At 37.7% G+C, this 26,930-nt stretch overlaps 1 protein-coding gene across 16 annotated transcripts in view; it reads left to right on the top strand.

Moving 5' to 3' along the window:
* DOCK3 (dedicator of cytokinesis 3) overlaps positions 1-26,930 on the top strand; it is a 229,496-nt gene that overhangs the window by 9,379 nt on the left and 193,187 nt on the right. For all 16 annotated transcript variants that reach the window (XM_052776412.1, XM_052776406.1, XM_052776413.1 and 13 more), the window contains exons 2-4: positions 11,578-11,661; positions 22,054-22,094; positions 25,522-25,577. In XM_052776412.1, coding sequence (XP_052632372.1) covers positions 11,578-11,661; positions 22,054-22,094; positions 25,522-25,577 — 181 coding nt within the window. The remainder of the gene's footprint in view (positions 1-11,577; positions 11,662-22,053; positions 22,095-25,521; positions 25,578-26,930) is intronic.

Raw genomic sequence — 26,930 nt, 5'->3', positions numbered from 1 at the left:
TGTTTCAGCCTTTCTGAGTAGGTTGATCTGATTGGAATTATGAACAAAGTTGCTCTGCTGTGTTGGTGGTTTGTTGTTTATTTTTGGTTTTGTTTTTCTGATAAGTATTTGGTTACCTCTGTGGTCTAAGCGCTTTAGCCCAAGGAAGGTTGCTTTTGAAGCGTTGGTCTTGCAGAAACAGCTTCTCTTTTGTCTCTGGGGAAGTGGAGGTTGAAAATAGGCTTTTCTCTCTAACTTCCTTCATCACAGCAAGGCCCTAAACTGCAACTTCTGATCTTGCTGATTTTTTCAACTCTGGAGTAACTACATTTCAGGTTGCTGGCACAAGACAGTATTCTTCTTTTAATAATGAAAAAAAAAAAATTATTTCAGCCTGGGTGGAAGATGCAATAAGAGAAAAAGAGGATTTTCCCAGTAGTTCCAGATGATGTTGATAGCATTAAACAATGTATGTTTGCTTAAGTCAAGATTAGATGAGGTAAAAATTCTTTAGGTCTCATGGAAAAAAAAAAAAGCATTTTCAATTATGTCAGGCAAATATTTCATTTTTTTTGGTATTTTAGTAGCAAATAGTTTACCAAAAATGTCAAAGTTCTTGTGTGGGGGTTGAAAGATTTCTTAGCGGTCTTGTAAGCTGTCTTGAGATGTCCACAAAAGTTCTTGTGTGGCAGACAGTATAGGCTAAAATACAGAGTTTTCAACTAAGATGCAGGAGCTGGTATACTGATAAATACACTTATACAAATCTGCCCTTTTCTTGCCTTCCTCCTCCTTACAGGAAATGCACAAACTGACCGTAAATGCCAAGGTAACTTTAGCATGTTATGAACTTATTTAGCAGTTAGACAGGAGGACTAAAAGTCTTACGATGTAGTCAGTGTAAAATGGGATAGGATGTAAAATGCTGTGGGATGATACCTATGTTTTTGCATGTGTGAACACGAATCAGTGATGCTCTCTTATAGCTAGCCGCATACCAGACTGTGTTCCTGTGTAACTGGGATGTTGATGGAAGTTACCATTTCCTCCTTTGGGGAATCACTCCTGGGGCTGCATCTGGAGCACTGTATCTCACAGTACGACGACTGAGATTGGGAGATGGTTGGGAAGCTGGGGGACACAACGAGAGAGGAGGGTCTGCGAGATCTAGGGTGGTACAACCTGTAGAAGGGGAGGATAAGAAGGGGTCTAGTTTGTGATTAGCTACTTTTAGGGAGTTACGGAGAAGGCAGAGCCAGACACTTCTCAGAGTTGCACAGTGAAAGGAGGAGCAGTGGTGGCAAATTACGGTATGGGACATTGATTTCCTTAATGCATACGGTAAAGCACTGGAGCAGGTTGCCTGGAGAGGTGGTGCAATCTCCATCCTCCAGGACATTCAAAACTTGTCTGGTTTCTTATTTCATTTCCTGGTGTTCAACAGTAAAGCATAGCCATTTCTGGCTCACATTTGCGGTCTGTGGAATGCAGCAGTGCAAAACGGCTCCACGCTTCTCTGTGCAGAGTGTGGCATGGTCAGTGTGTTTCTCCTCTTTGCAAGTTAGGTATTGGAAAGAGGGAAAAGGGTTTCAGAAACTGAAACAGCCTTTGTCTCTGCTTAAAAGGGGAGAAGAAGAAACTGCTGCATTTACTTCCCACATAGAGGGAATGATGTATGGGTGAGGGAGTTCTCTACTGCTAGAGTGGAAGTTGAATGAACTGATAGCTGAGGGAATAGATTTACAGGAAGGGGATGAGTAGGATAGATGCCTGCAAAGCTAGCAGCTCAAAATCAGTTCCTTAATACAGCTAAGGTAGTGGACAATGCTGTGGGCTTTTGGTCTGTTTCTTCAATTCTACCTCAGTGCCACCAGGATGTGCAAAACTATTTTAAACAGCTCATGATTTTTGAGCCTAATCTCTATTTTTATCTTGGAGGGTAGGGGAAGGATGCTAGCAATAATTCACTTTGCTAGTGAATGATCACCTTTCTTCTCAGGCATCCGTTTCTTTTTTTACATTAATATTTTCATAGTGATGGTATGACTCAGTAGAAAGAGGCGGTGTTGCTAGGCAGCAGTTTGAGCACTTTGCAGATGCCATGTGATGGCAGTAAGCTGCCTTGTAATAATCCATTGGTGGCAGTATTCCTGGCTGAGGTTCTGTATTGCACAAAGAAAGAAGCATCCCTGACAGGAGCAGATGCTGCCTAGCAACTGCCACTGCTCCCCGACCAGCCTGAAATACCTTCACTTAATTGTAGTGTAATTTTGGTAATATACAGAACCTTAAGTGTAACAGATTGCTTTCAATTCTGAAGTATATTTTTCTTCCTCAAGGTTTTGCATAAAAGTTCATAAAGACCATTAATAAGGTCAAAAAATTCTTTAGCCCTCTTTAAATCATGTTTTTTGTTTAATCCCTACTCTTCGATTGTAATGTTTGGATGGCTTTTAATCAGCTTTCGATAATCTTTTGTGTGTGTGTGTATTACATTAGTGCCTGGCAATTCCAATCGGATTAGAGCCCTGTTCTGTGTCATGTGTACCAGTATACTCTGCAAGAAATGCCCCTTTCTGTGAAAACCTTGTGTTTTATTTGGGTAGTTGTTTTTTTAGGGTGTAATTGGATATGTCCTCTCCTTCATACCTAAATTCTTCATATAGTCCATCTTGCTTAAACAGCAGAATGTTTTGGAAGTACTAGACCTGTTTTTTGTTCCCTGTTTTCTTTGTAAACACACTTGCTGAATGTGGCCTTAACTTGCAAATAAATTTGCATGTCACACATTAATTTCTGGCAGGTAATTGAAACCCTCACCCATAATTAATCTTTTAAATACTTGGAAGGTACACTGTGAAGGTGAAAACATTCTTCTAGGTATTTGTAGAATAAAATGAAAATGTTTTCATTTTAATTTCCTTGCGGTTCTCCTCCCTTGTCAAATATCATCAGAGTCTAACTGTGCAATCTGTGAAGCTGCCAGGTTTAATAAAGCAGTTCCACAAAAATTTGATCATATTGGCCTTTATTTTTGCTATAAAAAATGTGAGGGGTTCTTTTCCTTCATCAACTATTTTTTGGTCTTCTAAATTATTAAACACACAATTTTCTGTTGGCAATAACTACTTTTTGCTGGAAAAAGGTTTGTAGTTCTGAGAGAGGGTCAGGCTGGAAGGTATGTGGTGGTTTGGAAAGCATTAATTCTTTGCTGCTTGTAGGCGTGATTGTGCAACACAGTTGCCTCACAAAAAGGTAAAGCTAAATCTTGACTCTTAGCTGTCTTTTCCTCTGTATGGTAACTTGTCTCCATGGTGGTTTATTTTCTTGTGCAGTCATATTGCTGTGGCTTAGAGACTTTTCCCTGTCTGCCATATGTAAATACAAAGAATTAACATCTGTCACCCTTCTTGGAAAATAAATTATTAAGAAGAGGTAGGTTGCGAGATTCTAAAACAATAAATACTGTGGAATGGAAGAATAGAAATTCACTGTTCACTCTTTTTATTTTAATACAGTTCACAGAGGGCATTGGTGATGCAGGATCTGAACAACTAAAAAACGCCTTCTATACGATGCACAAGTGAAGCATGGAGTTCTGGGGTCATGTGGATGTTAAAAGTTGATGTGGTTCAAAAACATTTGGGTGGCTCTGTAGAAGAAAAAGTATAGAAAGTGCTATTAAATACATATATAAAATTAATACTAACAAAAGCTTCTACTTTAGGAAGTCCCAATCCACAGGTGGCTCAAGTTGGGGAAAGATACATCCTTGCCATATTCTAATGCCCTTCCTTCACCTCTTTGTTTTAGCCTCTTAGAGAAAAGGTATTGGATTTAGAGCCATCTTTGGTCTTGCCTACTACAGTGACTCAAGTTATGTTTCATGGAGCCGTTATTATCATCTGGGTATTACAGGGAAGAAATTAAAGTTCATCTCATTCAGCTGTTAAAACTAGTTTATACTGTTTTATACTAGACACTTTTAATGGATCAATAAAAAAAACCCAAAACATTTTAAGGAATGATACATCCTCATCATAACATTAATTTATCAGTCTGAAGTAATTACATTATTTTCTTAAAGATTAATCAGTATCAGTCAATCTTAGGCTCAGGGATTGATTTATATTCCATGTTAACTAGTAATAGCAATAACTAGTAGTAGTTGAATACGAAGTTCTTTATAAGGACTGTGAAATTTAAGAGTTTGTTATATGTGTTTACCCTAAGTAAACATGAACACCAAATTCGTAGCTGGTGTGATAGAGGTGTGAGTTTAAAATTTGGTTACATGTTATAAAGCATAAATTACACCATCAGAAAAATTCAGAACTTTGACATTTGTAGCACAGAACACAATTCGGTGTCTGCTCAGTGTGATTAAAAAATGGTATGGAGCTAAGTAATTTGGGTATAGGGCAACACAACTGCTGCTATGCTTCTCCTATACATTATCCTTGCCATTCCTTCTGAAATTAATTTGGTTGAAGATACACTTAGGGCGTGATCAATGCACAACCTGAGTAACTGCAAGTTGAGTCTAGTTCAAAGCATTTATGAAAATTAAATGGCATACTTTAACCTGAAACACTTGTTCTGCTGGTGTCATCTAAAAATATTGCAAGTTACCAGAATTTTAGTAAGACAGATAATAATAATAATATTGAGTTGAGAACTGGAAAAAAAAGTCACAAAGGACAAGAAGATTTGTCTTTTCAAGTCATGAGTAAACAGAGATATGTTAAAAGTTTGCAAAATTATGACTGTTAACAGTGGAAGGAGTTTAAGGAATTTTTGTTTGTCATGTTATGCAACTAAAAAAGACCCAGTGAAACTTAAAAAAAAAAGAAAGAAAAGGCATGCTCACAGCTGATAATAAGAAATGTTGTGGGTTTTTTTTCCCCAAAGTTAACCCATAGAGTTCATTGAATCTTGGCCTCACCAACATCTTGGGTTAAAGAAAAAAAAAAAAAGTGTTTTAGCATATTGGATCTGTTCTAGCAGCAATAATTTCTCTTGTGGAAGAGAAAACATGAGAAATAAATAGTAATTTGAAAAAGCCTGACTTTATGATTAGAGAAACATAGTTTAGATTTGGAGAAGAAAAACGGAACAATGTAAACATGGAAACCTCTTGAACTGATTTTGTTTCTCAGCCCTCCAAATAAATACTTCCAATTTTCATTGATACATCTTGGAAGGTGGGGAGGCAAAGGGCAGGAAAAGGGCTTTGTTCCTTTATGAAAATAAATTATTATGGGCTGAACTGATATTTTATATTTAAATACAACATTATGCAATGTCAAAATATTTTTGAGGGCTTTACTACAATGCCTCGAAATAGGTTGAAAAAATTAGAAAGTATGTGAGAAGGCATATACCTATGTCAGTTCATTGTGCTGCAAAGTATTTTTGTGTATATGCTAAGAAAAAATGATGTTTGAGTGGAATTAGCAGCTAGATGCTGCATGATCTTTATGTGGATGTATTGTGCTGGACGGTACTCTGGCATTTTCCTGTTCTTGTTTTGGATTTTTTCACTGTTTGTGTAAAAAATGTGACACATTTTATTACTATGTTTATCATGTAATTGACATAATTCATTTGAGAAGAAAAATGATCTGTGGAAGCATTGCGACCCAGGTGAGACTGGGTGGGGAAGTTGGGACATAAGCAATTGAATTAGAAGGAATTACAAAAGGAAGATATATTTTAAATTATACCACAGCAAAAATGAAAACAGCTCTGTTATTTAGGAGGGCAGCAGAAAGTAATAATGACACACATGAAATCTAATTTAGCATTTCTCTAACTGTGAATTGTATTCTCTCTTTTTGCCATAATGGTGTTCAGATGAGGTCACAAATCAACAGATAGCAAGGGACAACAGAAGCTGAGGCTGTGATTCCATAATAACAGTGTGAGAGATCATAACAGTCCAGCCACATACTCATCTCCTTCAGTGTCCTGCCCTTGACAGTGACCAATAGCAGGTGTTTACAGTATAGTAGCACAGCAAGATAATCATATGTGATGCTTTCCCAAGACTTAAGTGCTTTTTGGGTCAGGGACTTGATGAGCCTACGGTGGTATGCATCCATTAATTTGCCCTGTTTGGTTTTGAACTTGAATGATTTTTTTTTTCATTATTTTTTTTTTTTTACCACCCACAGTGTCTTATGAGGAATTTCACAATTTATGCACTATGTGGAAAAGTACTTTATTAAATAAAGTCCTGAACTCTTTTCTGCTGTTTCTTTTGACACTGCTCTGCTTTTTGTACTGGAAGGGATGATTAGCAATTGTTCCTGTTCACCTTCTCCATGCAACTTATCAATTATAGTCTCTCCAACCCTTTCATCTGTCAGTCTTACTGGTAGAAGAGTCCTATCTTGGTTCATAATTAATCGTATAAAAGCCCTTACGCAGTCCTTTGTATCTCTTGTCTCACTTCTTTCTACCTTTCCTTATGCTGTTCCGTCCTTTACGACAAAGGATACGTTTTCGACAAAGGGGAAAACTGGCACGAGGGGGTGGTTGTGAATTTTATACAGTACTGCAGGTAACGGTGTCTTCCCTTTTTTCCCAAAGATAGTATTCTGCTGTGATGTGGTGGTGGTGAGAGGGGTGGTGCTTGGCAGTGGCTGAGCATCGAGCTTATGACAAAAACTCTGAGTAACATTCCAGGGTTTCACTCAGTGTGGTAATAGCAAGGGGAGAGACAGTCGTTTTGGATGAGAGATGAGGGTTGTTCATCCTTCCTGAAACACCATGTAGATGAACTAAATGGTGTACGTCTGCCAGTTCTACTTGCAGTACTTAGGTCCATCTGCAACTGTTTATTACCCTGAATAGCTTGAGTGGCTTCACAAACTTTGTCACTTTTCTAAATGATCAGCTTTTCTGGATCATTTAGAAATACTTTAAAGAGAAGAGGCTCCAATGGAGATCCCTTTAGAGCTTGCTGGTCAATCTGTCTTCACTGAGAAAACTGGCTACTTCTATTTCATCTCTCTTAGCTAGCTGTTTATCTGTGCAAATGCCTTCCTACTTTGACAGCCAAGCTCAGTTTCTGCAAGAGCTTTTGACGGGGGCTGTTTCAGAATAGATTTTGTAAAACCTACTGCATTGTATCAACTGGATCTTCTTTGTCCATATAACAAGCAGCTCCTTTAGATATCTAACACGTGAGGAATCAGTAAGCTATGCAAAGATGCATTGACCCTTTCTTAAGATGTTCGTGTTTACCTGTGTACCTTTATTCTTTTGAAGCAGTTTCTCAAACTGCTGGTGGCTTACAATGCAGCTGCTTATGCTGTGTCAGGGCATGTCCATAGGCAAGGAAAACACTTCTGAATCTGTCCTCTCCTGGGTCTTTGGCTTTCTAGACTGTTATTCCAATTCCATCCGTTCTTAAATGTTATACCCCCCAATTACTCTCAAACTGTAGCAAACAGTATGAAAGGAAGTGCCTATGTGAACTAGTTTGTGCCTTTCTCATTAATAAATTACAGAGGTGCAGAGGGAAGGGTTCCTTTTGCTGTGGCCCACTTTGATACCATTCAAGTACCACAGTTAAGGAACCTTTGACTTGGAGATAATGCCTGAAAGCGGTGCATGGTGCTTTTTCAGAACATTCCTCTTTGGCAGAATGTTGGGTTTAACTGCTGGCTGAAATTCTGTTTTGTGAGGGGGAACTATGACCTTCTTATAAACCTGAATGATGTCAAGGGGTTTACTATCTGAAAATAGATGTTAAATATTTCAGCAGTCTGTCCTGGAATCCAAGAGGGATCATTCAGGTCTGTTAACTGGTGGGTAAAAGCTTTGCTGTATGCCTATTTTGATGATGCGTTACTTCTGGTAACCGAGTTATTCTGGTGACTGAGGGGACGACTCTTGTAAGAAATGATGGAGAGTTGTTGATTGACGGACACTTTGTAGATGATCATATGCTGTAAAGAATTTCTCTGTGGGAAGGACAGAAGTCAGTTATTGGAGTCCTCTCTGTAAATTATTTTCTCTAGAATGGTTAAATTATTCCGTATTTCCCATATACATTTCTGTTCATATTTTTCAAATAATACTGCCAAGAAAAATTGTGTACCTAAAAGTGACTTCATAAATAAGATTGTGTTGCATAGTGCATTTTTAGCTTAACAAATGAGTAACATCCATAACTTTGGAAGTAACCTTTGGAATCATATATCAGACTATAAAATAGCCTCAAATTTCAGGGATTCTGTTACAATCAGTAGCTATTTTTACCATTTTTTTTTTTTTTTCCTCAGAGATGTTAAATTGTGTTCTTGTTAAACAGTCTTAATAAGATATGGTTTGATGTCTTGGGTCAGTTTATCTGGGTTCTTTAATTTTTCCTGACTTTCATTTAGTGTGGCTGGAAAGTCAACAACTCTTGAGATTTGGCTCTGTTATTTCAGAAATAGCCATATTGCTGTTCACATACCCTATTGATTATTAAAATTGTCAAACAGAAGAGACTTACATAATTTATGGATGACTACGAATTTATCGATGAAGGAATTAGATTTCATGCTGCTGTATTAGGAACAAGGAATGAGAGATGGATGTTATTTTTGTGTGAGAACTTATTTTCTAATTGAGAATGATCATCCAGATTGTATCTACAGCTGATGGGATCAATTAATTTCTGTTCTGTGATTTTGTTTATTTATTCTTTTTTGACTCAAGTAGACCTAAGAAAAGAGCTTTGGCTATCTTATTAATAGACTACTCTGAATTCTAAAGGGCTGATTACATATTGATGCAGTAGAGTCCTTATATCAGATTTTCTTTGTGTGACCAGTAGAATCCTTTATAAATGGACAGTTTGCATCTATGAACTAACAGATCTATTAGAATTACTTCTTGTAAGCCTAAATATATTAAAGTCATTATTCTTGGGCATATTTTTTTAAAATTTATTACATCGGCAGTTGCTAAAAACAGCACTCTATTTTCCTGGTACCTTTCCTTTACCTTTCATTCCAAGCTCACTTTTTGTTGTTGCATAATAGGCAAGTATCTGATGACCAAAGAACTAGTAGTTGCATCAAATCCAGTTTCTTTCCTGGTTGCATCCTTTATTCAGTAGTTTTCATATAATAAATAATTGTCATAGGAAGCCAGCTGTTGTTTGCTAATTCAAAACTTCTAATGCAGTGTTAACATGCAATAATATTTTTCAGACTATTACTTGTTGGACTCAGCTGAGTAAGAGCAGTCAGTCATTAATCTCTCTACAATTCAAATTACTCTTTTGTCTACAACCACTAATACCCATGTGTCCCGTGAGTGGTGTCTCTGTGTCATGATAATCTTGGCACATTCAGAGAAGTTGAAAGTGGCTTGGAAATTGGATTTAATATTATCATGTGTATATTAATTTTTTTTAGTAACCGTGTATCTAGAATTACTCTCATAAATGAATGTATCTTGTTACTGTGTTACCATGTCTGCATTTTTCTGGTGTTTTCAATAGTAGCTTTTCACCCAGGATTTTTGAAATACTGTGGTTTTGAGACATACTTGAATTTTTTAGTATTTTTGTTGATCTGAACAGAAAAGTAGTGTTATTTTAATCTAGGACTGTGTTTTGCAAAACAACTTAAAAATAGAAGATGTTTGTACCTTCTTGTTTTGGTAAAATTGCCTATTAGAAAAAAAACCCCATTTTCTGTATTTAAAGGGTACTGCTATCTAAAATACTGGAGGGGCAAGGAGAAGCCATTAGAGGTTTGATTGTGGCCTGCCAGTTAACTGTTTGGTAATTGTCGATGTTCCTGTGCTTTGGGAGAAGCATTAAGTAGTTTTTCTTTGGTTAAAATCCATATTTATAATTTCTTCATGGGTGAAGAATGAATCCAGAGTGCTGACAAGCTTAGTGTTTTTCTTGCATTATGTTGTGTGCGTTACTCCAGTCTGGAGCCAATTGTTATGTTCCTCCTGTCTCTGATGTAAACAAGAATTTAAAACCTCATTTAACCAGCAGTGACTTCTGCTGGGCTGTACAAGCTGAGAGAAGAGTTTAGGTATGTTGGTGGAATCCCTAGTTTTTTCCGCTTTAATTAATCACTGCATTGATTCTCACTGTGGAAGAGCAAATACTTGATGCTGTTTGGTTCCTTTCAGATTTTGATTCAAATTCTTTCTCATATTGGTCTCATCTGTGTGGGTGTTCACCTGGTGTATGTAGTTCTTTCTTGCCCTTTCCCTTTATGAAATCTGCGTATACCGTTGAAACCGTATTTTGTTTTGGTAGAAGCTTTGTCTATGCTTTTCTCATTATTCCTTGGAAATTCAAGGTTCAAGAGACATACTTTGTGGTAGATGGTGCAGATGATAGTTTCCATGGTGTTCTTCCCTGGACTTCAGACTTTCTGGTTAACTGCTTTACTTTCTGCACAGAGAGGCTTTAGTCATAAGGGATTCAGTGGCTTTGACATAAAAAGATGTTCAGGGAGGAGATGAAATGCAGCAGCTCCATCACATGGGACATCTCAACCATAGCTTGAGTGTTTGCATTTAAAGGGCAGTGTTCTCTTAAATTGGAAAACAGGACGATGCCCACTGGAGGTCACTATTTCAACTCATGGAATTCCACTTGTAGTGTTCCAGTGTGTGTGAAGGTGATATATAGGGCGTCCTCTGTGGCTGAGCATGTATTTACTTAGAACAAGGTACTTGAATGATTAAATTAAATCTGTGCCTGAGGGAGTTTTTAAATGCTGATGAACAGGCATTATGGGACTGGGGGGTGGGGGTGAGGGGGCCAGACTTTATTTACAGTTCATCCTTTGTTTTGACATGTCATGTTTCAGATAACTACCCATGTCCCTATTGTATTTTGATAAATACGGTTAAAGAATATATCATTATACAATATGGTGATTTTTTAATTATTTTTTTTAAATTGAGGTTTATTTAGTAATTTTTTTATTGTATTTGTATTTTCGGAAACATTAAGATGGGTTCTTATTTTCCATGGTTAATGAAAACTAAAGATACCTAGAAAAATATTTAAGATGTATGTCATGTTAGTTAATGCTTATGAAAAGTACAGATTCTTATGTATTCTTTTATATATCTACTTAAATATAATAACGTATGGTAATACAGGATTTTTGCAGTGTATTATTTGCACAGATGGTACTTGAAATAGTTTCAACTTGGAGGAAAGTAATTTCTGCAGCTGACTTCCTATTATAATCTTTGCAGTTAGGACTGCCTGTACCATTGATGGATTGTGTAGTAGAGTAAGAATTGTGAGACAAGGAAATGTTTGTATGCAATATGAATCAGGGGCTGGTGATTAAAGTGATTACAAGCCTTACTTAATTTAAAAATCTTTTAAAAAGCACAGCTTTTATGTTACTGCTAAGCTTAATTTCTGATAAGGGCTGAAATAAAGGTATCTGATGAGGAAAAGTTGGCTGACAGTTTTTCTGGGCAGCTATGTAATAGCTATTTTTATGTAAGGAGTGAGCTAAAGTGCTATGCTTAGAAGAAAAATTCACACAAAGATTCAACCCTCATATGTCTCTCTCTCTCTCTCTCTTTTTCCCCACCCTCTAGTGATATGCAGCTTCCGAGGAGCTGTACCGCAAGGCTTGGTCCTGGAACTAGGTGAAACTGTCCAGATCCTAGAGAAATGTGAAGGTAAGTGTGATGTCCAGGAAGGAATCCCATTTTCTATATGAGTATATACAAATATCTTATTCTAGCAGATTTTAATAAGTTGTTTGGAAATCATGATGCATCAAATCAAAGCACTTGAATAAAACCTAATCTGACCCACTTTCCGTAGGGAAGGCTGAGTGCTGTTGGCACTAATCCAGTCTGACAGGGGGTCAGTGTGTTTTAAGTTAACCATCTGTCCAGAAAATCTTGAACCCTGACCTGATTGTTGTATTGTAATTAGGTCTTACAGTGAATTTTCATCATGTAAAGTACATAATCACTATCTTTGTTTTTACTATATTTTCTTAGTGTTACCGTTATGCATTTCAATTAAGTATGTCAGTGTTTATTATTTAGAAACATCTGAACACATGAAAAATATTAGTTATGAGATAGATTAGCAAATCATTTGGGAGCAATACTGGAAAAAATGTAGAGTATGGGTTTAGGGGGGACTGCCTTGCATTTATATTCATGTGGTTTTTTGTACCTGGAGGAAGATGCCATTGTAAATGTTATAACTATAGTTCTTTCTTATGTGGCTGGAGATGTTTTTGTGTGAATAAATTGAATGTCCTAATCCTCTGCTTTATTCATGTGAATAGTGTGATTGAAGTTGTTGTATTTAAAAGGAGAATGATTTTTATCCTAATACTCAGAGTAAGCAGGTGGTGTAAAACATGTCTATTGAGAAATAGGTTGACAAGATACAGTATGAGAACATGTTTTGCTGTAGTCTGAGGTGGAAAAGTGTAACCTTAATCCTGAAGTGTTAAAAGAAATTCAAAACGAGATCCACAAATTTGAATTCCAAATTAGCGTTCCACAAAGTTGTACGTTTATTTTTGTGTTTGTTCAGTTTACAGTCATTTTTCATCTCCAGTGTTAACATTGCTACACAAACCTTCTGCATGCTTGTCAGAAGACTGCTTTTCTTCTCTCATGCCTAGAACAGTCTTTTGCTCTTGATGCTTTTTCTTGTAGTCAGGTGTTTTGTTTGTTTACCTACTGACTTAACTCTGTGAAAAAGTGACCTCTTACATGCTAATTTTTCTAGGAAAGTAGTAGCTGCTTCACCTACACTTGTAAAAAATTTTCTGTTGAATGAGAGTTTTGCAGTGCAATAGTGATGTTTAATCCATGAAGAAGCATGTTGTAAACAATAACTGTAGTATTATACCTGCAAATGATAATTTTAAAAAAAAAAAACACGTGGTGAAATGGGCTAAGCTTTACTCGAGCACTGAGTGTTGATTGTAGTCATTCTATCAGGTCTTGTGAGTTAGAACATGGTGCAAGCTCAGGAAAAATTTATTACTTTGCATGGGATGGTATAACTCTAAGGTAAAACAGTGTATATTGCTGAAAGCAGTCATGATATTTTTGAACTATTTCTGGTAATCAAGGAAACTTTCAAACTCTGGGAAATAAAAGCATGATCTCAGAGGAGCAGGTTGCTTACAGAAAAGCATAATCCAATGTCTCTTTACAGTGTTATAATGATTAGGCTCTGTATATTTCCTTTGCCAGTAGTTTTGAGGATGATTCCTCAAAGGCAATTCATGCCAGTCTTCAAATTGCTGAGAAAGGAGGCCCTCAGACAAAGTGTTTTCCTGGGTGGAAGGAGGTGTTTGTACAGAGGTTTTTTTGTTTTGTTTTTTAAGCCCTTTATCCTGTCATTTTGGTTGAGGTCCCTTTGCCATGGACTTTACATATATAAAAACGTATATTAATTTTGATAATAACATCTGGAACTTCACAATATGAAACTCATCTGAATATTCAGATGGTCTGTGCTGCAGCTCTTGCATGTGTGAATTATGCAAAAAAGCACACTAATGTGCAAAGTAGGTTCTTAAAAGAAAGAAAGTAGTCGTTGGTTAAGCGTTCTTATCTAAGTCGTTGTTTAACATGGTCCTTGGTTTGCTTTGCAAATTTAGAATGAAACATACCTCATCTTCCACTTCTGCATTATTTGCTGGGGATTCTTTTGTCCAGACAAACTGGATAAATTAATGTTAATCCATGCAAATAAGGGTCACTACTGTGGCAGTCAACAGAAGATCCATTGCTGTTTCAGCTTCACTTCTTAGAATAGTTTGTGCATAATTCTCTACAGTAGGGACTTTGCTGTCAGGATTAAAAGGATTCCCATACATGCAAACCTTCTAGTGACATGAAGAATGATTTCAGAGACTCGCTGAAGAATTCAAGGCTGACAAAGATTCAGATATTAGCTATACTTCTGAATGTGCTTATTTTTAATCATAATGACTTACTGAATAACTGTATTATTACAAAAGAGCAAGTGCTCTTTTGTAGTGACTGGTGTAAAAAGCAGTCGCTGTATTTAGAGCAATTGAATGAAAGAGTAGGTAATTTCCTGTATCAAGTTCTCAGGTACCTCTGCAGCTAAGTTTTGTATGTATTTGCAGGGTAAAGGAACATACGCATACACACACACACACAAACATGTATTTGTCTCTTTAAGGCTAATAAATATGAATACCAGTTGATAACACATTTTAAAAGAATCTTTTTTTACTGTGGTTGTCTATGCATATATTAAATAAAATGCAATGAAATACAGTTGTCTTTGTTACTATGGATCTTGTTCATGTGCTTGAAATTGGAACTTTTGAATTTCAATCAATTTGTGTGCCTGCCACACTGTGTGCTTTCATGCCAGACCACAAACATCTAAATTGCTGTTTTCGAACCCTGTCTAAATCGGACAAATGCCTCCCACTGCTCCCCACCCACCCCTCCCCCCAATAATTCAGTATGACAGGGTTCAAACCCATGGACTTAGTGTCTACCTTTCCTCTGAAGCTACCAAAAGCTCCATCCATGTTTTCATCAAATGTTATGCTATCTATAAAGCATATGATATTACTAGGGTGGTTTTATAGTTACTGTTTGCATGAAGGACTCTGAGGTCCTCCAGCAGTGTCACTCAAAGGTAACAAATATTCTTCAAGATACTAGTTGTATGTATGCTTATCTTTCACAGCTTTCCCCTCTCTCTGTTCCCCCCTCTGAGTCCTTCCACTTATGATCTTGCTACTGAGAGAGAATTGAAACAGTAAGTGGTGTTCTCTGCTTTACATGCCATGCACGAGGAGGTGAAAGGGTATGGCAATAGTATGCTACCTATAAATGCTGAAAGAGTTTTCTTTTGTTAAGTGACAAAGTATGAGCATACTCATTATTTGAAACACACGTGGTCTACGTGTTCTAAAGAACACCCTATTTTTCAAGTCATACAGCTATTGCCCTACCACTGGCATTCAGAGTAGACTTAAAATGTCTGTTTTGTCCATTTATTTTTATTGCTAGGGAGTAGTTTTCTTTAGATTAAAAATGCTACAACTTCAGTGACTTAAATTATTACCTTGAGACTTTTATATGTTCACTGAAGAAAAGAAACACTAGCTGATGCCTGAAGTGCCAGTTAAAAGAATATAATATTACCCATGCAAATTCTGGTATCCACACAAGTATTTACATGGTTTTAATTTGTGTGTGTGTTCTTAAGCCATGCATATAATATATTTCAAGTTTCCCTCTGTTATTCCAGCAGCGACAGCATGGTCGAATGAAGGCTTTCCAGTATTTGGGACACTTAAGCGGCAGATATGGATTGCAATTAGGGTTTTTTCTTAAATTCTTGAAGAATTTGGTGTGCCTGAGAAGCAATATCTTTGCCGTGCTTCCAAGTTGTACCATACAGATGAGTGAGGAATCACACTGCAGACTGTCATGTTGCTGTGGGAGCAATGCAGGGTTCCTTCCACCTGGAGTCGGGAGCTGTCCTGTGGCTGGCTGGGCCAAACTGACTCACTCCCAGTAATTTGGGTTTACCCTGAGAAGGATGTTTCCAGTGAGAGATCCCTTTTCCTCTTTGCCTTTCTTCACTTTTCACCCCTTTTCCTTTTTGCCTTTTGTGGAGTGTGCCAGTGGAACTGAAATCTCCTGGACCCACACAGCTGCTGCGGAAGATCTTGCGTGGCTATTCAGACTAGTCTTTTGGAGCGCAGGAATGACTTCTTGATGGCCTTCTATTTGGCTAACACCAAGATAAAACGAATTCTCTCTCTTCTGCTTTTGTTGTGGCATCTCTGACTGTGTTGTAAGCATATTCCCGTGGTTCTGCTGGCATGAGGCTGCTCCCTGACATGGTGTTGGCAGGATGGGTTGGGTATTCATCTGCTGCTCATCCTGTCCTGGCACTGCTCAGAGCATCAAGCTCAGAACAGAGTGGTCTTGGCATTGAGTGGCTTCGGCATCAAGAAGCTTTGCTAAGCAGTGTTACTATCCCTCTTCTGGGTCACTTAGAGTACCTTTAGTTCTGCACAGCAGCTTATATGCAGATTAAAAGGTAAAAGCAATTGTTTATTGGCTAGTATATGCAAAAGATAGCTTTCCTCCAGGTTTGAGAGTTACATTACTGCAAAGTATACTCATTCTTGTAGGACAAAGAAGGTCTGAGTTCTTGTAGCAGATTCTACTAACATTGCTTTCTTTAAGAACCAAGTTTAGCTTTAGGACTTACTGTAAATACTTATGTAATTTATTTTCAGAATTCTCTTTGTCAAGAAATTGTATGTGGAATTTGTTTTTTCCTACAGTCTGCAGCTGATGCTACTTTATTTAACCTGGATATTTGGGCTTAATTTTTCTGAAAAATAGATCCGTACCTTTCAGTTAGGACCCTTTTGTTTTTCTGCAAATGAATGCTCAAAAGGGACGAGCTTTTTCCGTGTGACAGAACTCTCGTTGAAGTGGAAATCTAGAAAGGGTTGTGAGGTGGCTTTTAGAAAGCATATCCTGTTTTGTTCAAGGCACTTTCAAGTAAAGAGCAAAAAACATTGGAAGCTCTTCTAATCGCTCAGATTAAGAGATTGAGATGTGCAGGCCTGCCTCAGAGCTCCCTTTGCAATTTAACTAGAATTGTACAATTGCTGAGACTTCTGAGTGTGATACATCTTTGGAAAGACTGTTTTTCAGTCTATATCTAAGAGTATGCAGGTTTCTAATATGTCTTCAAGTTTCCTACACTGAATTTCTTTGTGTACAGGTAGTTGTAGGTGAAAGATATGTTATTTACCTAAGCATTTTTTTAATATGTGATGTTGGTATATACATTCACAATCCATTTTTCTGTCCTGCATCTTCAGAAGCCTTGTTGAATTCTAGGGTTCAGAGGAGCTAAGCAGGAAGCCTAATATTTCTTAGGATAGCTGAAAAAGCCCTAGAAACAAAGGGAATGACAGGGACACATTTCTTGCATATACTGCTAAGTAATTTAGCTTCTATTACTGGCCTGCAAGTAACCTACAGTGTGAATATATGTATAGACAATACATTTTGAAGAAAAAGTTATGAGGAAGTGGTGGTCTTAATGTGCAGGGGAAACAGGCATAATGGGGTACTTTTGTTTTTCTGAAGTTTTATTACTATGGAACTAATTCTTGTAGCTCTTTGGGGGATTATGTGCTGTGTAGGGTATACAGAGGGCAGAGCTGTTGATCAGCCTACTCTTCACTTTTCTTAGCTTGTATCAAATATTGTTAGATGGTATTGAAAAAGGCAGCTGTAAAAGATTGTGGTTTTTCCTGGGTTCTTTGTTTCACTTTAGAAACGTAATGTTTTGACTCTATGGTAGGCTTAGCTGGAATGGATCACTGTGCAGTGTGGCTGTATTGCTTCAGGTAGTCTGCTTGGTTTATCTCCTGCACTGTGCAGTAGAGTCCATGTAAAGGCGAAGTTGGAATAGGGCTTTAAGATAGTGACTTGTCCAGAACACACTGGAATGGATATGATTCGTTCATTTTTTTTCTACAGCATGTGGATTAAACCTTTGTCTTGTGTATACTGAGAATGTAAAGCATGAGGTTCAAAATCAGTTAGATTAGGAAATTGTGATTCCTGCACTGACACTTTCTGTTTTACTGAGGCATTATGTCTTATCATACTACCAGTTTCTTTAAAACAAACAAATAAAAAGCTTTGCACCTCCATTCATCAAAATTTATCAAGTACGTGGCTTTGTCATGACACTTACCCAGAAATACGCATCAGTGCAATATTAAAATGCAGTCCAAATGGCTGCATTCATCCCCAGCTTCTCATAAATGTTCAGACGTTAACAGTGCTTTATTCGGTTGTTATTGTGCTATGGCGTAAGCAGTAGGCTCATCCTGTGCTTATCTTCTTGTGTGATCAAAGAAAAAAAAAAGTTTGCTTGCAATGTCATCTGTATCATCAAAGTATTTTTGCCTGTTCTAGGATGGCTTCGTATTTTGACTATGATATAATACTTGAAATTCATCAGGCTTGTTTAGGATATATTTAATGTTCTCTTTCTTATCCTAAATAGGACGTTGCTTAGAATGGTGCTTCTAATAGGCTAATTTTTGGTGTTATAATAAATGATGTTATATGGTACGGAGTAACGCTTTGGCTGATTCAGGTCAGCTGTCCCAGCTATGGCCGCTCCCAACTTCTTGCCTACCACTAGCCTGCTTGCTTGGGGTGGCACATTGGGAAAAAGGCAAAGCCTTGATGTTGTCCAAGCACTGTTCAGCAATAGCCAAAATGTTGGTCTCCTATCAGCAGTGTTTTAGCCACAAATCCAAAACACAGCACCAGACAGGCTACTGTGGAGGAAGCTAACTCCATCCCAGCCAGACCCAGTATGGCGATTCATTTTTTGAAAAACAGAATTATCTGTCTTCCTTTCCCTAGGTCATCCACTAGGTCAAGCAGTTTGAGAGTATTCGTAGCTGTCAGAAAAGGAAATGCGGGGCGGAATTGTGTGCATGAAACGCAGTCTTTCTCTGTAGGGACTGTAGGTGTTCCAGCTCTAGCCTTATGCCTTAACTGCATCTGTTCGCAGATTCTTATTAGTTACTGATAATTACTAGACAGTTATTCTGTTCAAATTGTGGATACTCCTGATTGTTTCACATTAACTTATTCACAAAATTCTTGTCGCTTCATAGCCATGTTTTTCTGCTTCTCCCATCTTTTTCACCATTTCCTTGAAGTCACTACCCTTTAAAGGCCATGTATCACTAGAAAATGAATGCCATAATTCTAAAGTATTAAAAATTAATTATTTGTAGTGCAGTAACATCTAAAGACAGGAGTCAATATTGAGGTCTGTGTAGTGCATGTTGTGATCACAATTAGCTGAAGCACCTGCCTGGATTCGATGACTGTCATAATTAAATCCTCTAAAATAAATGTTCTTTAAAATAGATGATTAGATCAATATTAATCTATTTAAGACTAATTCCAGAATGAAGGTTTAGTTCATTTTAGTGAATAATGCAGATGCAATTTTCTAAATGTGTTTTTTAAAAAAGCATTGTACCTTTTCTCATAGCTTTTAGTTTGAGATACAGAATGAGTTTTTGGTGGTGTCCATTGTAAACAAATAAGGAGTTGCATTTTGCAATTTAGCACTTTCAGGTTCTGGTGAGCTCTTCTTTCTACTGTATGTTGCTTGCATGGAGTTGGAGGAAACTTAAAACAGAAGGGTGATTCTAAAAATATTATACCACATTGAAAAAGAAAAAAAGAAAAACTAAGATCTGGAGAGCACAATCTGCAAGATAAAAGGGAAATATACCACTTTTCAAATTTATAAAAGTACCTATAAAAGAGAAGTCAACAAAATGTTTTCCATATTCTCCAAAAGAAAAAAATCCTGGATTCAAATAGCCGCAAAGAAAGTTCAGGTTATAAAGCGCACGTATGTTGTCTGAGCCACTGAAATAGGTTGTCCAGTGAAGATTTGCCATCTCCACTTGACATAAATATTCTAGATTTTCAAGTACTATACCAAAACGTTACTGTTACATGCAGTTTTCTTGGCCGATGTTGATCCGTGGAAGAAGTCTGTTCTAAAAAGATGCCTGTGCAACACCACCGCTTTCAAACTGGTCTGTGTGGAGTAGCAGAAATATACTCTTTCCTTGGAATACTGTGCAGAAGTACCTCGGAATTTATGTTTTGTGGAAGTTGTATGGATCATTTTCTCCAGGCAAGGAGTGCTGTGTTATTCAGTCCTGGTAATAAATTATTGGACACTGTTAAAAAAAGGCTAAACATCTGTGAGGAGAGGTTTAGAGACATCGCTTGGATGAGCTAGATGATTCCTCAGGGGTCCTTCCATTTCTGTTTTATACAACTCTGTAAACACATATCTTTTAATCTTTGACAATCTGGTTTGGGATTAAGAACAGGAAACTCAGAAATAAGGTAGTTTTTTGAAAACGTGTTTCATCCCCTACCCTGCACATCTAAATCCTTAATAGACACCTGCTTTATCAAGTTTTGTTCTGCCTTTACAGTTCTGTTCACAAACTTAGATAAAACCACTTTTTTCCATATTTACCAAGAAGTTTGCCACTCTGTCTTAAAGCTTAAAACGTATGTTTATTTCTAAGGTACACAGTCTATGAATATAGAAGTTAGCAGCATGCTGCATTTAATATTGGTAGCAATGAGTCAGAGAATAAATGCTTTTTTTTTTTCTGTGACCTTAAAAATATGTAGCATCTGTTACTCAAAAGCAGGTGTTGCAGGCACAGTTGTGTGGAGTTTTAGAAATTACTCATTTTAAGGATCTGTATGTGGTGTTTGTGCATATATGTTTATATTGATATGATTGCCATGAAGTTTGATCAACTAAGAAATAAATTGAAAAACAAAATTTTATTTTTTAATTTAAGCAATGATTTAATGGGAAAATAAATCTTTGTGTTATGTCCTATCTTCATAAGAAATTTGTGTAATAAAGAAGATAGATTTTAATTTTTTCCATACTAAGATTTGCAAATGTCTTGAATTCATCAATTATTTTCTTTTATATTGACTCATATTTCCTTTAAAAAAAAAAAAAAATTCAAGACTAGCAGGCTGTCTTTAAAACAAAATCAAGGCCCTCTTCCCCACTTCTGAGCCTCTAAATGAGACTCATGTCATAATTCAGCCAAATATTAAGTCCTTTTTCTGAGACAAAATACACAGTTACTTTGTTCTATTCTTCTCTATTCTTCATAGCAAATTACTGACAAGTTTTCCTAGTGCTCTTTTAAATGCTGCAGATGCTAAATTATATCTGTCCTCTGTAGAAAAAAAAAAAAAAATTAAAAGGAGGAAGTTGCTGGAAAAATGAGAGGAATTTTTATGGAAAGTGGATTTAGATTATGTGAAATTTTAGGGGTTTGGCAAGTGTGGGTTGTTGCCTGTCTGAATACTGGGCTGCAGTAGATAGAAGAGTGACATGCAGGCAGTTGAACTTGCTGCTTGAGTAGTAGCTGGGCCTGGCCAACTGTGCCCACAAATTTTGGATGACCAGGGATGGCCAGGCCCCCTCCACAGAACTTGCATCCTGGCACTCTTCATTGCCCAGGCTCCTGTGGGGCATTCCAGGCTCAGGTGTTAATGGTTAGCTTTATGTTCTGGGGCTGAAGCATTAGACCCAGACGTGAAGAGAGCAGCGTGTTTTTAAGAAGAATTCAAGGTAGTTTTATGTGTCTTATGGAGTGGAAGAACAGCTCATCTACCATGATGGCTAAAGTGTGCTCCTTTTCCATTGTTAAACTGAATGGTGTTTTCAGCACTTTTTTCCTGATGAATCTTGCCTGGAGTGACATTACTTTCACCTCTGTAATACGGGAGTAATTGGGTTCTTCTGTTTAACTTGTAGCTTTTGCAGCTTTGGCTTTTACTCCTGATTTATTGCCCTGTCTGGGACTGTTAACTGATGGGGGATACAAGAAGAATAATTGGGTTTGTGAAGTTAGATCCTAAAGTCTGTTCTCTAGTCTCACAGACATACATAAGACCAGACACGTGCAAAAGAATTATATTTGTTTAAACAATATTAGAAATGGATGATAATGGCTTTTCCTGATCTTAAAAGGACAGGTTTTTGAAGTCTGGAGATTTTGTTAAGATAAACACTGCAAAGAGACTCATGTAAAAAAAGTGATCAGTACGGATTCTTGCATGAGCACTGAATGCATATTTGCCACAGTGGCTAATGATTGTGAGTACAGTGAATAAGTGTACTAACCTGCTTTTATTCCTGGTGGGAATAAACAGGAGCATTCCAGGTTCTTAATTGCTTTTCATCATTGCAGAGCAAAAGAATAATAATAATAATGATAAAAAAACAAACCCCCAACAATCAAAAAAAACCCCAACAAACAAAACACTTTAAAAAATTTGACCTGTGTGAGGCACAGCTGGCTTTTGAGATGATCTCAGTAACTGTATAGTTTTCAGTCAGTTTGCTTCTGTGTAAAGTAAGAAATGCCACAAATTAATATAGTGTGTTTTATCTGGTTTTAGGCTGGTACAGAGGTGTTTCCATTAAGAAGCCCAATGTAAAGGTAAGTGTGAATACATTTTTTTAATCTAGTGGGAGATTATATCTATTTTGCTATTGGAACCCAGTAAACTTTTTTTTCCTTACCCTTAGTATTTTATTTCTTTAACTTTTTTCCTGTGGGAAGATTGGATTTATTTTCCAAGTTGAAAGAACAATACTCACTAGTCACCCAAAGGATCAGAAACCTTCCTGACATGTAACATGTAATCTTTCCAACATTTATAAATCTCATCCAATTTGGTTCTCTCTATCCTACTCCCCTAAGAAAAGCATAGCTGGGTGATCTCGCACAGCTTAATTCAGGATTTTTAAAGAACACATTTAAGAATTTGCATTATTAATCTAAGACAACTTTCAAAAAAGTCTGATGAAAAAGGATATTGTAAGTTTGTTCTTTTTTCAGATTTTTACAGCTTAACCACTGCATTTGGTTACTTTCCAGTCATATTCCTGTTTTGCTCTTGGAGAACTTGGAGACTGTTCTGATAAGAATTTTTTGCGAGTGCATGTATATTTTTGTAAATGTGTATATCCAAACATGTAAATAGTTGCTTCTATGTAAGCATCACTTCATTGTCTTTTGGTTTAAATACAGCTTGTATTTAAAAAGCAGAGAGTACCAGATTCCTCATGTTTACCTGTATTACAGAATGTAATATTACCCATATTATGTTTTCATGACTATAATACTCTTTTAATGGAAAAGCCTACACTCATTTTATGTGTGTTGGTACATCTTCTGCTTGCGTATATGTTCAGTTTTGATAGGAGAGCCCTTCAGACCTTCCTTGGTTTCTTAGGTAACCAGCACAGGATCACAGAAGTAAACAGCATTAACTGGAAGTGAACCAAACAAGGAACTGAAGTAGCATTTCTTCCTTTTCCGATTTTCGTGTGGCTGAAAGCACACATATTTACTTTTTTTTTCCTGATGAAGCCATTCCTGTTAGAGTCATCTTTTCTCCTTCTGCAATTTGGCATACTCCTTGAGAAGCTGGCGTCTCGTGGCCTGGATAAGTGCACTATTCACTGGGTGAAAAACTGGCTGGATGGCCGAGCCCAGAGGGTCGTGGTGAATGGGGTGAAATCCAGCTGGCGGCGGGTCACAAGTGGTGTTCCCCAGGGCTCGGTGTTGGGCCCTGTTCTGTTTAATATCTTTATTGATGATTTGGATGAGGGGATCGAGTGCACCCTCAGCAAGTTTGCAGACGACACCAAGTTGGGAGGCAGGGTCGATCTGCTTGAGGGTAGGGAGGCTCTACAGAGAGATCTGGACAGGCTGGATCGATGGGCTGAGGCCAATCGTATGAAGTTCAACAAGGCCAAGTGCCGGGTCCTGCACTTCGGTCACGGCAACCCCATGCAGCGCTACAGGCTTGGGGAAGAGTGGCTGGAAAGCTGCCTGGCAGAGAAAGACCTGGGGGTGCTGGTTGACAGCCGGCTGAATATGAGCCAGCAGTGTGCCCAGGTGGCCAAGGCGGCCAACGGAGTCCTGGCCTGTATCAGGAACAGTGTGGCCAGCAGGAGCAGGGAGGTGGTTGTTCCCCTGTACTGGGCACTAGTGAGGCCGCACCTTGAGTCCTGTGTTCAGTTTTGGGCCCCTCACTACAGGAAAGACATGGAGGTGCTGGAGCGTGTCCAGAGAAGGGCAACCACGTTGGTGAGGGGCCTGGAGCACAAGTCTTATGAAGAGCCCCTGAGGGAACTGGGGCTGTTTAGTCTGGAGAGAAGGAGGCTGAGGGGAGACCTTATCGCTCTCTACAACTACCTGAAAGGGGGTTGTAGTGAGGTGGGTGCTGGTCTCTTCTGTCAGGTGGCTGGAGATAGGATGAGAGGAAATGGCCTCAAGTTGAGGCAGGGGTGGTTTAGATTGGATATTAGGAAAAATTTTTTTACTGAGAGGGTTGTCAAACATTGGAATGGGCTGCCCAGGGAAGTGGTTGAGTCGCCATCCCTGGAGATATTCAAAAAGCGAGTGGACAGGGTACTCCAGGGCATGGTTTAGGGGGCATGGTTAATGGTTGGACTCGATGATCTTGAAGGTCTTTTCCAACCGAAATGATTCTATGATTCTATGAATTTCAGTCTTGCCTATGAAAAAGAAGGAATTTTTCTTAGCATTTTGAATAATTATATTTAGTATTCCTTTCAAACCCCCATGAAATTTTTTCTTCCTAAATCATACTGTTATAAAGCTCTAAAAATTTAAAGCCCACGTTTGATTACTGACATTTTTGTTAGAGGCTGTCAGCTGGTTTTTAACCTGAAGATTACCATTGCTGATCCTGTATTTGCCACTGAAGTGCAGGCTTACCATTCTTACACATTGACTGAGTTTGCTCTGAGGATTCAGGGCCATGTGTTTTACAGAGATAATGGAATGCTATGGCAAGTTTGGTTTAAATTACCTCTTTTCCCCATGTCTTGTCACACAAGAACACAACAGCACAGGCAAGGTTAGGATACAACCGTCATGAGAACAGTAAAAGGCAAATAACCAGAGCTATCCCAAGTGTGTTTAAACAGCTTTTTGTTGGAAAGAGGGAGGAAAATGGATAGCTCCAGGGTATGCAAGTAATACAACAATACTTACCGTAGTGAAAGACTGGTATGGGGGGTAGACACAAATTTGATGGTGGGCTTTTTGCTTTTGTTTTTTAAACCTATGTCCTTGCCATCTAATGTAATGTAGCATACTGATAGAGAGGCCCGGTCTGGAAGCATACTGATGCTATGCTGCAAACTTCACAGTAGCCGCTTTTCTGGCTGTCCCAGCTAGCTTACATCTATCTCTCCAGTAAACGTTCCTGGTGGTTACATCCATTACTCATTCCTTTCTGCTAACTGCAAGCCCTTCTCTGAACTCTTCTACTTGTCACACATTTTTCCTGCTTGCTCATCACCTGTTAGTGGATTATTGGGTTCGCACAGTCTTTGCAGTAGGTAGACAATTGGCTAAACTTAAATGTTTTCTTTTAAATCAATCTTGTCCATTCCAAGGCAGCTGTGTAGTATTAGAATGACACCTTTTCATTTGGTCCTAGTTGACTTAGCCGTGATTTTTATACCAGAGCATATTTCCCATACAACAGTGTTTTTGAACGTTTCAGGAGCTTTTGGGAATGAAGAGTACTCAGCTTGAATCTTTGTATGATATTTTTTATTGGATAGACTTGCAAAACTTCTTTATTAAGAAATTGATCTTTCAAGAAGGAGATTTGATTCATTGTGCTGTCCTGTTCTAAGGTGGATTAAAATGATCAATTGTGACTAATCTGAGTGTTGACTTTTAACTGTGGCAGCTTCTCTGACACAGTGTTAGGGTTTTTTTTAATAGGTATATTGGCAATTATTTATTGTGGCTTAGGATATAAAGGCTAAAAAGTGCAAATGTGTTTTTCTAACTTACAGTCTTCTTTCTCCTGCAGGGGATTTTTCCTGCAAACTATATTCACTTGAAAAAGGCAATCGTCAGTAACAGAGGGTGAGTATTTTTCCTTCTTTCTCAGAAGCTGCAGTGCTTCTCATCTAGAAGGGAATCTAAGAAATAGTTATTAAAATTTATAGTGATTTTAGTTCATTTTATCTTTTGTTGTGTATTAGGGTTTGAAAATTAAATGTAATTCTGCAGAGCTTTGGGGTTTGTTTTTTTTTTTTAATACAGCAAGAATCAATTCTGTTGGTTACTCCTGTTCACTTCTGCTCATAAAATTGGGACTTCAGAGGTATCATCTGAAACACTCGTATTTTAAAGAACTCTATATTTTTCATTTCTGCTTGTTGCATCACTGGCAAAATTCTGTATGTTCCTGTTTGTTATGGAGGCACTGGCGTGTAGACAGCCCATCTTGTTTATCAGAAGATTTTCACTGAGACATAGCTGACAAGGTAGCTGTGCTACTTTGAAACTTTTCAAAAGGATCCAACCCTCCACACCTCAAGCCAAAGAATGACTGGAGTACACTCTGCTGAAAATATTTTACCTTCACGGTCTTTGTATGTAGCTCATATGTTGCTAGAGGTAGGTTTAATTTAGTTAATGTGAATAGCAATACTGATGGCAGCGTAATGTTGGAGATTTTACTGTGTGTAGGCTCTGTAAGCTGCAAAGTTCCCTCTGAGATTGACTGAGTCTCCTGAAATCAATATCTTATGTCTTCACTGCTCCTCTTACCTGCATATTCTACATTAAGGCCACTGTCGGGAGATTTTTAAGTGCAGCATTTCAGACAGTGACCCAAGGCAACAAATTAAATGAGGAAGATAAAACTTATTAAATGGCATTTAGTGAAGTACCTGTAGAAAAATATGTGACTTCTGATAGTCTTCAATTGTATGTTTATCCGTAAAGAGACTGAGTAAAGATTTTAAGGGCAACTGTACTACTGATGCTTCATAACTTTGGGGTGTAATAAAATTATATATATTGCATAGAATGACTACTCCTAACATGTACTCTCCTGAGGGGGAAGACCAGTTTCCTGCAATCTGTAGTTAATTAGTACTTGAAGTTAGTTCAGAATTTTTAAAGGGCAACCAGTTCGGGATATTTAGATACTACTAGGGAAGTCGATGTACATTTTTAAAATAGGTATCAAAGACTGGTGTACCAATTGATACAACAGAACGTAATACAGTTCTGAACCAGAGATCAGGGTTAGTTAATGTTTTGGTAAAAGAAATTCTGCCCCTGTATTTAAGAATATATTCAAAGTGCCAATGTAAACACTTGTGACATAACAGACCATTGTATATAAAGTTCTTATATTTGAGTCATAGATCCAATGTAATGTCATTAATACGTGGGTATAATGGAGGAAGTGCAGGGTTATAGGAA

Source organism: Harpia harpyja, chromosome Z, assembly GCF_026419915.1.
Source record: "Harpia harpyja isolate bHarHar1 chromosome Z, bHarHar1 primary haplotype, whole genome shotgun sequence".
Classification (NCBI taxonomy): Eukaryota; Metazoa; Chordata; class Aves; order Accipitriformes; family Accipitridae; genus Harpia; species Harpia harpyja.
The sequence above is the reverse complement of the archived record's forward strand: the minus strand, read 5'-3'. Positions and strand labels throughout refer to the sequence as shown.